Genomic DNA, 13,012 nt, shown 5'->3' with positions numbered 1-13,012 from the left:
TGTTCGCCTCATAAAAAAATATATGGAAATTTTAAAACTCTAATATTGTTCGGGACGTCTCGTCTCTTTCCGTCTCCGTATCGTCCCGGAATTCTCACCGAGAGCTGAAAAGTGTCCCGATTTTCATCGCTAATCGGGACAAAGCTTCTTGTCTCGTCTCTAATAGGAAAAAAGTACCAAATACAGAAATGTATACTGCATGTACGAGTTTCCCATCTTCACACGAAGCCAAGCACAAAATGACGCCCATTCGCTGCTGGCTATATAGGCTGTTGTTTCACTTATGTTCTATTAACCGGACTCCGAATTTCAGATGGGGTTTTTCGAACATTAAAAAGTATTTACTTCGTTAAGCCAACTTTTTCTTGATGAGAATTTACAGGAGTTTTATTCGTGTTTAAGAATTGATAACATTGAAACATAATTACAAAATATATCCAATTTAGATAAAAAGTAAATAGGTAAATTTCAAGTAACTTAGAAGCGGTAACAAAAATTGTTGCTCAGCAAAATTTCTAGAGGTAACAAAAGGATTTATGTATGACGTTTAGAAGAAATAACAACACGAGTTACGAATTGAATTCACTACATTATAAAGAAAACGGGCACATGAAGGTCTGAACAAAAATGTAACTTGGAGCGTTTAGAAGAAATACCGATTACAGTTATAAATTTATGACTTAAATAGTAAGATATGTAGGTTTCCTACGAATGATATTTCCGTCATACGATGACTTTTGCCTTCTTATGTTCACTTTTGTAATTTTGAGGCTATTTCGCCGGTTGGTTTTAGTTTTTTAACTAAAATCTGACGAGGAAGCTGGTGAGGGCAATACTGACGAGGGAGCTGGTGAGGGCAATACTGACGAGGGAGCTGGTGAGGGCAATACTGACGAGGAAGCTGGTGAGGGCAATACTGACGAGGAAGCTGGTGAGGACAATACTGACGAGGGGGCTGGTGAGGGCAATACTGACGAGGAAGCTGGTGAGGACGATGCTGACGAGGGGGGCAGGTGTGAGGTGGACACGTGACTGCTATTCCTAAGATATTCTCAGGTGAAGCGTACCAGAGTTCATTTAGGTACCCCACCCCTAGTCCATTCTGTAAGCACCACCTTCGACGGCTAGCAATCGCTGCCCACTAGCGACACCGAAAAATTAACAGAGCTCCCTGTGCTCGAACCCAAAGCTAACTTCTTTTATCTCGGTGCCGCTACCACTGCGCTAAGAGTAGCGCTAACCCTAACAAAATTTAGAGTCGCCCCAGCTTCTGGTAATCCAATTAGAAGCTGTCGCGTCTGTAAATTTTCACTGGGAACCACTGCGCTGCAATGGCGCTGCTGAGGGCAACCACCAGCGCTGGCAGGGGTTGCGGTCCAGGAACCAGGCCCTGAGGTCAGGGTATGTGTGGGGCTCAGGCCTGCCAACCGCAAGTGTTCCCACGCGCTGCCGTGAACTGAGAATACGACGAAAAATGTACATGAAAGAAATATGTATACTCCAGTGAACCATATGACCAACGTTCACTGTATACTTATACTGTGTTTCATGGGAAAATTGTGAATAATTTAGTCCCGCAATAATACAATCATTTTTTAGGATTATTTCGACGATAAAAATGGGAAACCAGCCTCAGAGGTTATAAAAAAGTTAGCTCTGTTCTTGTTACAAGAAAAGAAGAACACAATAAAAGAAATGAAACAACACAGGAAAGATTAAGCATTAAAATTTTAAAAGCAAAGAAAACTCCTTTCGAAAATTCTCCATATCAATACGGAACACGTTTCGATGTCCAGTTCTATAACAATTTAGAAAATTCTGAAACATAAATGCAATCAGTAGGTAGCGTAGTCGAAATTAAAAAAAAAAGGCAAACCTATCTATTCACAATTTCAAGCGGATATGAGCAAAAAGCTGCATTCAAGCAAGGCTTCAATTTGAAAATATGAAATGATTCTAAAATACGCATATCAGAAGTACCGGAAGTAGAAGTAAAAGCATTAGTCACTACTGGATACTGAAACGACTAACATCGTCGGTGTGAATGCTCACGAAAATGCGCGAATACAGCCGAATGATGGGGGGAGGGGGTCGCGCTAGTCACACCTACTCTCTTCACGTGACAAAATTTTTGGCATGCCGGAGCTTCTGCTGCAGATTCGCCGCAGTAGTGTTGAAATTATTCTGGGTTTGCTTGGTTACCCAATCAAAATCAGTGACTATTTAAAATCTCCTTACCAATTTTATTGTCGCCAGAGAGTATGAAAAGAATGGGTTTGGCCAAGTCTACCGAACCTGCAAGCTGCCTAAGGGCTGCACTTCAAGCCTAGAGCAGATGACACTCAAGTGAAAGCCTACCAGACGTTGATTGGCTTGCTTTTCCAGCGCCTGCAAAACTTCATCTAGACATGAATATTGTATAATGGAAGACCCGAACGCGTGCGTGCGCACGTGTACGTTTTGTTTATTCGTCAGCAATAACTCAACATTCGTTTTCGATTGCAAAGTTCCATTTTATATCCTAAATACACTATATACGTAGAGCAAGTAATTGTACACTTCGAATCTAATGGTAGGCTACTAGGACTATGATGGTGGCGTATGCCTACAGTTCTAAATCATTGCCAGGTACTTCAAGTTTGGCACGAAAGTTTATGACATAAGAAAGTATATACGTAACTTCCCCGAAAGTGTCTTCTTACCATCTGGAACTCCCTCGTATATCACACTTCGGGAACCACTTTTTAGAGAAACTTTTGTTAAAGGGTTAGAAAAACTCGTGATTATCTGGTTTTCAGAATAATGTAAATTTCGCTGCAGCGATGAACCAGCATTGATGCATTGGATGATTCAACTATATAAGTAAATGATTACTTATAAACTGTGTACTTCTTTAAAAATTAATCATTTCTTTAAAAACTTAAAAATTATTCTTTATAGTCAAGAAAGGAAGATTTCATTCATTGTCCATTTTCGTCATCAGTAAGTATATAAAATTCTGGATTAGTGCACAGGTCGTCGTGGCGCGCTGAGATGCGGATGGACCTTATATGCCCTGGTTGCGGTCCTTGTTGGAGTCATCGTTCTTTCGCCAGACTGCAGATTAGGTGAATGTAAAGTTATCTCTCAACTCTTCACTGTTTACTGATGACTATTGCGCCGTTTTTCTTTTTATGTGTGCAACTGTATGATAGTTCGAATCTTCTCTATAGTTGTAAACATGAGACGATCGTACAAAAATAGGGAGAATGTCTGGCGCACTCACGCCGTGCAGTGTAACGTTCCTGTCCCCTATATAGTGACTCTGAAATTTTAGCTTCCATTTCAAGTGCTTCCGATTTGCGTATTTTAGGATCATTGTATATTTTCAAACAGAGGCTAAATTTGAATGCAGCCTTATGCTCTTATCCACTTGAAATTGCGTATAGGTTTTGCACCTTTCTTTCTTACTTTGTCTTTTTCCGAAAATTTAAGCTTTAGCCACTGTGTTGAGTTTATACTGTAGGAGCCACAGATTGTATCTGTATACTAGAATTTTTGAACTGACGATGGATCAAAACTCGGAAACGTTTTCAGTGAAGATATGTTGAATTTTTGGGAAATTTTTTTGCTTTTCAAATATTACTTAATTTACGATTCGAGCAATCGAGTGACAAGGTAAAGTGGATCAGTTACCTCTCATTGTGATGCACCATTGGATGCTGGTGCAGTTTGGCGCACAGATCACAGATGTGTGGACGAAACGGATGCCCAATATCCACTTCGTAGTCCTCTCTCCACGCGAAGTAACTGCAGATGGACATCAAAAAGCATTCTAAAGACTAGAAAAAACTCACATTGCAAATAATTCCTTTATAAGTCAGTGTCAATTTAGAAACGAAAGTTCAGTAATTCAGCTACGAATTAAATGAGCCAAATTTTATATTTAGCAGTCGTGGCAATGGAGTTTGATTGGCTCAGGCAAATGCTCTTGGAATTTCATAGCCCACGTGAACATGCGGTCTCATAACCTGATCACGTCACACACAAGAGTTTTCACTGGTGAAATTATGAGTTTCATCTGTCCCCTTATGATGACACGCTATTTTGCTGAACTGACCAATATAGATGATTATAATAATGTCATAGGAGAAAATATGTTTGGGTGTCAATTTGTCAGGAAGCAATATTAAAGTGCCACTTTCGGGGAGGGGAGAGTGTAAATATGAGGGTCTCATGTATATATTATATTGTATATATGTTTAACCTCCGGACAGGAATCCAATGACTATGTGATGGCAAGCAAACTCACTCGGTCTTAGACTCGTCTTGATGTGTGGTGGCTACGTTATAAAGGAATAAAGTATACGGCTAAAGCCTGGTTAACATCATACTGCCGGGCACATGCCAGACATGTGTCAGTCTCGGTCCGGTCCAATATAATGTATTGCATTTCTGTAGAGGCATTTACATCAGTCGTGTAAGGCACCTGCCAGGCCTTTGGCGTGAACGCTTCCATGGAAATGCTGTAAAGAATATCTTGTTACGATATTCTTGTTGAGAATAAGCACCCCCAGTATGGTCATGTTAATGATATTTATAAAAATGATGAATTTAACAGAACCCGTTGAATAGAGAAAATTTAAGACCGTCATGTCGGAGTAGCAAGGAGTGGTGCATCGCGGTGGTCGTGCAAGCTACTGGAGGGACTTGCAAGCCCTATTATAGACTTGCTGCTTCCGCCCACAGAACTCTTGTCTTCGGTAAATACAAGAAGATTTGTATGCTCAAACTACTCACTGACAATTAACTATGTATGATTGAGTCATCACAGAACTTGTTGATAAAGATGATCGCATTTCACCTTGTGCGGCTGCTATATCACTGTAATCGTAAATAAAGATGAACATAATTGACCATGCAACAAATGCCTTTTAAATCTGAGTGAGGATTAGCATTTACCATGGTTTGTTAGCTACAAGCAATAGCTAGTAGAACAAAACAACATATCATCGTTCGATAGTCACCGCCGCCAAAAACATTCCCAACGCAAATAGATTTACCTGTTATAAGCAGTCCTATTGTTTGCGGTTGCCAACAGGAAGTTCGCCAGCAGCTCAGGACTGGCAAAGTCCAGAGCATTGATCACTGAATTTGGCGGAGCATAGAAATGGTAGTCGGCACCCCCAAACACAACAGGCACCACATCACGCGTCAACGCCACGTACAGCTTTTCTGTCACGTAGTCGGCACCTGGGACGACCGTATTTTTAAAGGGTGAAGTAAGGCTGACATGTCGTAGTAAATCTTAATACACTCGTACTGTAACGCTACCTGATAGCAAAAACAAACTCACAGAAGTCATTTATGATGGAAGAAGTAGTGCTCTCGTGTGACCTGGTCGCAGTCTCTACTCACACAAGGCGTTTTCGAAGGCGAGGTAGAAGTAGTACTCTCCTATGACCTGGTCGCAGTCGCTGCTGTTGAACTTCCCTTTATTACCGAGAGCGAGGCTTACTCCACACGTCTTGTTACCACACGAACCATACACATCCATTGGAATGTACCTGCACCACGTACATGAATGGTATTTCATAATTAGTAAGTTCGCCAAACAAAAGAGATATGGATTGAAGTAGTTATTGTGTCATTTTAAGTTAACCAGTGTGCAGTAAATTAAGATGTGTTTTTCGCTTTCTTTTTAGGATAACTGAAGTTGGTAATCTATTGTAAACAAGCTATCTATGTTCTCTTCAACCGGCGGAGGGCGCGTGGAGAATAAAAAGGGGAATGTTCGAGAATCAGTTAGCTGTAGAAAGAATGTCTGCGACATCAAGCAACGGCGACTGGCCGGACATGGCCTAATATTCAACGGTGACACAAATGTATCATCATTTATATCGTATTTATAATACATTAGAGTCATCGCAGTTGTCGTACCAGGTTGCAGTTGTCTTACTTGCTTAGTTCGGCAGCGTAGCTTTCCCTGCGGCTGTGCGTCTGGCAGTGACTCACCATCCAGGCTACCATTTTCTCAATTTCTTTTCCGGATGTATAGTCGTGGTCACGTCTCCAGATTTCCGGTACTGCGATAAATGACTTGCCGAATGGTTGTAAATTACATTTATAAATGTTTCATATTTTACATGGTTGTACGTATTGTTCAATGTTGTATGTTTTCGCTTGCACTTCGTTTGCTCTTTCAATTTCGTGTGGAGACGAAAGTAGTGTACAACATGTTCCAAGTCAATTCTGAATCGTTAGAAAATATCAAACATAAATTTGACGCCACTATTGATAAGGATCTTTTTTTATATTTTCAGAACTACGGCTTTAATCCCCAAGCAATAAAATGGTGACTCTACATTATTCCATTTAAATTCCCCTTTATCATCCCACACAATATGCGCAAAAATGCTTTGTTATAAAATATTTCATTACAGAAGTCACTCGATCTTACGCGTTCTCTTCACGACAACGCCATAAGGAGCCACGACATCGGAGTCCCGTCGGTACGACATCGTCCAGTTCACGACATTGTTGAGGCAACCCCAGTCGATGCGACGATTTGCCTGCGCTGTTCAAACAAAGCTAACCTAACAAGAATTCATTTATCCAGCATGTTTAATACAGATCAACTAATTTATGTGCGTGATGGAACCTGAACTTTGATATGCATAGACGCATGGAACCGCTTGAGCAATGTTGGAGAACGTTCACACAAGTTTGAGAGAGCGTTTTAAACGAGGCACAATATGCGAAGAACCGTTCACACAGCCTGAGCGCTCCACAACAGCCTGTTTGAGAGCATTTGACGAAGTTCTTAGTATGACACGCGTGTTAGCATGATTTTCTACATCGAGGTTTCATATTTCGCAATATTAATTCCCGTTTTCATAACCGGCTATAAATATTCATACCCAAATTAAGTAAGTCAAACTCAAGATTAGAGCTTGGAGATTGACAACAATATGTATTCAATTAGGAGCGTCGTTTGTTTCAATAAACGAAGGGCGTTTGAATTGCTGTACTCTCTGGACGAGCAACGTTCATCCAATGTTCGCACGCAAGGTTCGAAAACTCCCTTACGTGCACGGACAACGTTAGCATTAACCTGCATCATATTCGTAATGTAACCGCGTTCGCAAACAACCTGTGTGTGGAAAAGATCTCTTGGTCTAGCGTGCATCGCAGCAACGCCTGATACAAGCAGGAATTGATTTCCCTGACATTCCCTGATATTCTGTGATATTCGAGACAGTGGAAGAGGAAATTTCGATATAAATGTACGGCAAATCAAACGATGTTAATGATTAACTTTATCCGTAGATTTTTTGGTCAAATGGAAAGATTGTGCTACACAAGGCTAACAATAAAATCAGAAAACTATGCGGATGATAGCATACTCAAATTTTCGTATCAATATTCATTTTGAAATTCGGCGCAACTAATTCATCAACTCCTGAGCTCGGCACACTCCAACTTGGTAAGCTCATTGGTGCTACACTAGCCACCTACCGTCACTTTCGTTGTAATTCTGTAAATTTATCATTTTATAGCCCTGTAATATCATTAAATGTTTCTGTCAACACAGAACATTTTGCGCCAACAAGACGCGTATCAATTTTCTTCCCCTACGAAAGCCTTGGGTTCGGAGAAGATTAACTCAGTAAATACAAGCCATTAATATTATTGACCTAACAAAATTAAGTTTAATGATAAACCAAAGAAAAGATTTCCCAAAGGTTATTAGAAGCTACGTATATATTCCTTTCATGTTACGGCATTCAGATAAATTTTTTAACTCTCCTATACGAATTAAAAATCTCAGGTTGATATAAGCCGCCTTATGCCCACAGAGAGACAGCTTTTCTCTCCGATCAACCTAAGTGATTGTGTTCAACTCACTAAATGGTGGTGTCACTTGCTCATGAATATGATAATTATCAGGTCCATGTCCACTCAAAAATGTTATATTAAAGTAAGTTATGCTTTTCTTACGCCACTGATGCCCTAGTAAATGCATTCCTACCTGGTGGAGCCTCGAAAGAAAAGACCAGCCAGGGCTGCGCTTGAGGTCGGGGGTCTGGCAGCGGAGTGGACTGCAGAAAGTCTACGGTGTGGAAGACCACAACATCAGCGCTGCTGAGCTGTGAGCGGTCATGTGTAACCACACACGCGTTCACCTCACACTGTCGCTCGTGCAGCCTGTAAACATAATGATATCTTTATTGATATCTAATTTATCTGAGTTAAGAGAATTAAGATGTCAGCGTTAAACAGGGTCAAATCTGGACTGTTCAGAATTCTTACAGCTTGTTGGGGCATTGAACCCGCAGCTCGCTGCTTCAATCATGGCACTCTGAACTCTAACTACTGGGTAACTCTTTGCTATCGAATATTTCCCTTAGCCCAATCACTTATTTAATGATTCTATAATTTTCTTCTTCTTAATGAAATGTTTACCAGTGAATAATCATTGGTTCGTAAACTTCGTATTTCTCGCCTTTCTTTTATAATCTATAATTTGCTCCTTCCTGATAGTTAGTTAGTTTAGTGGCCAAATGTTTACTGGCGCTTCAGCTATTCAGCTATCTCGCACCGAAAGTCAAGATGGACATCACCATAGAGGTGGAAAGTCTCAATTATTCATCACCCACAAGGGGCGGAAGGTCTCAATTGTCCAGCCCGCTGAAGCTGGCTCGAAAGAAGCAGCGTTAGCATCTCAAAGAGACGAAGTGACAAGGAGGGACAGGTGAATAGCAACAGAAACTAAGACACTCGAACAAGAGGTCGCTTACACGGGACGTCGGCCGCCCGCACGAGAGAGACAGAGAAGGGAAATGTAAGGAATCCTACCTACATAATAACTTAACCCCACAACTGAGACCTACAGTCAGACACCGCGAGCTCAACGGTGGGGCGCTCAGGAACAATCCCCCTAGGAACGCGAAATCCCATAGGACTTCTGACGAGCACAGACACCCGTCAGAAGTCCCCCCTGAGGGGGGCTCCTTCCTGAAAAACAAATTTACACGTAGCATGCAAGTGCACTATTTTCGTATCACTCATACTGCCCAACAAATTACTTATGTGGTGTAGCGAACATAAATTCACCTGGCGAAGATGGTTTCGTAGTACTTGTATTTCTTCCAGTACTTGGTCCAGAGCAAGATCTTCTTGGGCAGCAAGGTGTAGAGAGACGTTACTGCACCATTGGCAGTTGCGTTCCCAACTGCTGCGTTGTAAACTGCTGCGTTGTCAGCTGCTGCGTTGTCAACTGCTGCGTTGTCAACTGCTGCGTTGTCAACTGTTGCGTTGTCAACTGCTGCGTTGTCAACTGCTGCGTTGTCAACTGCTGCGTTGTCAGCAGCTGCGTTGTCAACTGCTGCGTTGTCAACTGCTGCGTTGTCAACTGCTGCGTTGTCAACTGCTGCGTTGTCAACTGCTGCGTTGTCAACAGCTGCGTTGTCAGCAGCTGCGTTGTCAACTGCTGCGTTGTCAACTGCTGCGTTGTCAACTGCTGCGTTGTCAACTGCTGCGTTGTCAACTGCTGTGCTGTCAACTGTTGCAAGGATAATTGTCGCAGAAGAGTTCATCACAGGGACCGGGGAACGGAACCTGCTGGGGGGTTGAATGAATGAGTTCGCTTATAAAATTAAGCAATATATGCAGTACGATTAAAATTTCATGAGTGAAAACAAATCAAGAAATAATCTGCTAAGGAATAAATCAATCGAACTATGAAAAATTTTGTTGAAAAATTCGCGTAGCTCGCGTAGCTCGCGTAGCCTACTCATTTGAGGATGGCATGCTGTAGCCCACTCCCCTGCGGATGGCATGCAGTAGCCTACTTTATTATAACTATTATTATTATTATTATTCTACGAAGCATTTATCGTGGCGTCTGGTTCAAACGAACTCCGATGGCACGTAATAGGTACATAAGATTAATAGCAAGCAAAAGATAAATAAGCCTAAGATAGGATGGGAACGGATAAAATTACTAAGCACTAGGTTCATAGGCTCTACGGAGTAGTTCCGTCTTTAGGCGTCGACGAAACACCTGCAACGTATTAGCCGAAGTTACGGAAACCGGCAGACTGTTCCAGTTCTGGCGGCGGCGACCGGGAACGCTCTTTCGTCGACAATAGATAGACGTGTTTATGGTATGACGAAGTCCGATGTTGATGACGAGCGCAATGTCTTCTATAAGTCAGATGCGACACGCGCTACAGACCTTCCGTGAGATAAGGAGGCGCCAGACCGCGAAGGCATCGGAACGTCAGGACAGCGCCCTTGAACTGCGCGCGCTGCTACATGCACAGCCAGTGAAGATCGCGCAATATCGGCGTCACATGGTCGAATTTTCGCTTATTGCACACAATTCGAGCAGCAGCGTTCGTTACGGATTGTAGATTATCAAGTGCCGTGGTCGGCAGTCCACAAAGTTAGGCATTACCATAAATCAATCTGGTCAGAACAATTAAGCGCCACCATGAGGGCCTCATGGACCGGCCTCGAATGACAGCGGCTGATGCTAGGTATTCGTCGCAGAGCGCCAAATCAAGCGGTGGTGACTTTGGCAATGTGACTGTTCACTGAAAGTTCCGAGTCCAACAGAATGCCCAAGTTGCAAACTGCGGACGCAAGAAGGACGAACTCGTTGCCCAAGCTAAAAGGGTTGGCCGAAAGCTAATGCTGGCCCCGAACAGTCGCAAACCAAATAAATTTGGTTTGATGCATTGAGCTGGAGCCGGTTGGAGCGCATCCAGTCTGAGACAGCGTCCATGCAGGCATACATTCGATCCTGCAACGCTGCGGCGACAGTCGGTGCACCGTAGCCATAAATTTGGGTGTCGTCGGCGAACATATGCGGATTCAAACTATGCGAATCAATTATATGCAACACGCCGACAGTATACATATAACAGGAAAAGGATCGGGCCGAGAACTGATTCCTGTGGTACGCCGCAAGTGACCAACGATGGCGAAGAAGAAGAGTTTCCGCGTCGAACGCATTGGAATCTATTGCTGAGATAGGACTCTCTCTATTCACAGCAGCACTGTGCCGCGCAGGCCAAATGATACGTCAAGTCGACGGGGATGCATGCCAGAGGCGGAGTGGCAGCTTGTGTGCTGAAGCAGTGTTGGTTTAAAGTTCGTGTGGTGAGATAGGTCAATTGACTACAGCTGCTTAGGTGTCAGGATGACAATATCTATAGCATTTAGATGGTTGATGTTGGCTCCAGGACTGATTTGAGAGTTAATTTGCTGGTCTACGGTCTTAATTTGCCGTGTCAAACGCGGCCAACAGGTCGAGTAAAGCTAGTGCCGCAGTGTCGCCCCGGTCTACTGCGTGCAGCGTGTCCTAAAGCACCTTCAGCACGGCGATTTCCGTCGAGTCGAGATGACGGTATGCAGCCTGGAGGCGAGGCTTTACTCACCTGGCGGTAGGTAGCTTACTCACCTGGAGGTGGGCAGCCCACTCCTCTGTGGATGGCATGCAGTAGCCCACTCACCTCGAGGTGGGCAGCCCACTCCTCTGTGGATGGCATACAGTAGCCCACTCACCTGGAAGTGGACAGCCCACTCCTCTGTGGATGGCTTGCAGTAGCCCACTCACCTAGTGGTGGGTAGCCCACTCACCTGGAGGTGGGCAGCCCACTCCTCTGTGAATGGCTTGCAGTAGCCCACTCACCTAGTGGTGGGTAGCCCACTCACCTGGAGGTGGGCAGCCCACTCCTCTGTGGATGGCTTGCAGTAGCCCACTCACCTAGTGGTGGGTAGCCCTCTCGACTCCATGTATACAACAGCCAGCACGAGGCACAAGCAAGACACGCCAAGCGCCGTCAGTAACTTCCTCCTGAAGCTCATTTCGCTGAACAATAATTCCAACTGTAAGGTCATTGATCAACTAATGTCATAGTAAATAATAACAAATGGCCCAAACTAAAATAGGGAATTTGGTTGTTATAGTCGTTTTATTAGTAATCAAATTCATTTCTGCACTTATATACGAGTCGTGCTGAGGATTTGTACGGGTTAATTACTGCATTGATTTTGTCACTGACTCACCGGTGAAAATGCTAGCAACTTTTCTAGATCTTATTTGTATTCATTGCCTGATCCTCCGTATGTATGCATATCAGTTCAAGATGTATGCATCGTGAATAAATTCATTATTCATCTGACCGTGGTGCACATACGGTGATCTCAACTTTCCTTCACTGGCCGTTAGTTAGTGGCATACTCGAGCGGTCACTTCGTCATAAAAACACCTGCATTGTATGAGAAGCACTTTTCAGTAACTGAATCACTTAGAGAACATTTATTTCGGGTAAACTTAGATTCAATTAAACCACTGCCGGTATTTTTTGTTTGATTGGAGCAACAGCGCTGGTCACAGCACTGCATGCAGTGCGGCAGGTAACGCTACGTTCAAAAGAAGCACACTCGTTTGTCTGCCGCTCGTTGATCATCAGACAAATTTTCTAACATTAATTAGACGCCCTATGGCACTCGACACTATCTAATCGCGACTTTTATCTAATCTCTTCTAATCGCGATGCTCATCTAATCGCATATCTAATCTAATGGACCTCCAGCGCATCCATTATACTCCTCTAGACCTAAAAAGAGATACTCCAACCCCATTTGGAAGACTATCACACTCATTAATAACACAGAGCAAGTGTATTATTAATCGGCCCCTATCATCCTACCCTCATCACCAACAACAGCACAACATCACAAGAGAGAGTCCTACTCAACAATCTGGCATTTCACAATATTCACCTACATCCAAGCAGGGCCATCACACCATTAGACCACATCTCCATCACAGCCATGCACAACCTCGGCCAACTCCGTACAAATACCAATTCATCCCACAGATCCTTCCTTAGAGCAAATTGTACGCTATTCAAACATACAACTAGACGAAACACAAATACAGAACGCCACCGAAACCTCTATCATAACCATAACACACCTCTTTATTCACGGCATTAAACTCGCTAACGAATATTTA

The 13,012-nt window shown here is 43.1% G+C and overlaps 1 protein-coding gene across 1 annotated transcript; it reads right to left on the bottom strand.

Moving 5' to 3' along the window:
• Positions 1 to 439: 439 nt before the first annotated feature.
• On the bottom strand, positions 440 to 12,447 carry LOC108673884 (alpha-(1,3)-fucosyltransferase C). Its single transcript, XM_047882522.1, has 9 exons — positions 11,756 to 12,447; positions 9,097 to 9,600; positions 8,012 to 8,187; positions 6,440 to 6,556; positions 5,939 to 6,065; positions 5,398 to 5,546; positions 5,043 to 5,232; positions 3,676 to 3,789; positions 440 to 1,456 (listed from the first exon to the last, which is right to left on the bottom strand). The coding sequence occupies exons 1-9, from the start codon at positions 11,887 to 11,889 to the stop codon at positions 1,309 to 1,311; spliced, it is 1,659 nt and encodes a 552-aa protein (XP_047738478.1). The 5' UTR covers positions 11,890 to 12,447; the 3' UTR covers positions 440 to 1,308.
• Positions 12,448 to 13,012: the final 565 nt, after the last annotated feature.

This window comes from Hyalella azteca, unplaced genomic scaffold (assembly GCF_000764305.2).
Source record: "Hyalella azteca isolate HAZT.00-mixed unplaced genomic scaffold, Hazt_2.0.2 contig10647, whole genome shotgun sequence".
Lineage (NCBI taxonomy): Eukaryota > Metazoa > Arthropoda > Malacostraca > Amphipoda > Hyalellidae > Hyalella > Hyalella azteca.
Note: the sequence above shows the minus strand (reverse complement) of the source record. Positions and strands in the feature narration are given on the sequence as shown.

Bases quoted from the DNA above. Each gene is read 5' to 3' on its own strand.
- LOC108673884 (XM_047882522.1), bottom strand. From the start codon at position 11,889: ATGACCTTACAGTTGGAATTATTGTTCAGCGAAATGAGCTTCAGGAGG. The intron at 8,188-9,096 runs GTGAATTTATGT...TTATGTTTACAG, and splicing joins TACGAAACCATCTTCGCCAG to GCTGCACGAGCGACAGTGTG. The intron at 3,790-5,042 runs GTAAATCTATTT...GTCCATCTGCAG, and splicing joins AATAGGACTGCTTATAACAG to TTACTTCGCGTGGAGAGAGG.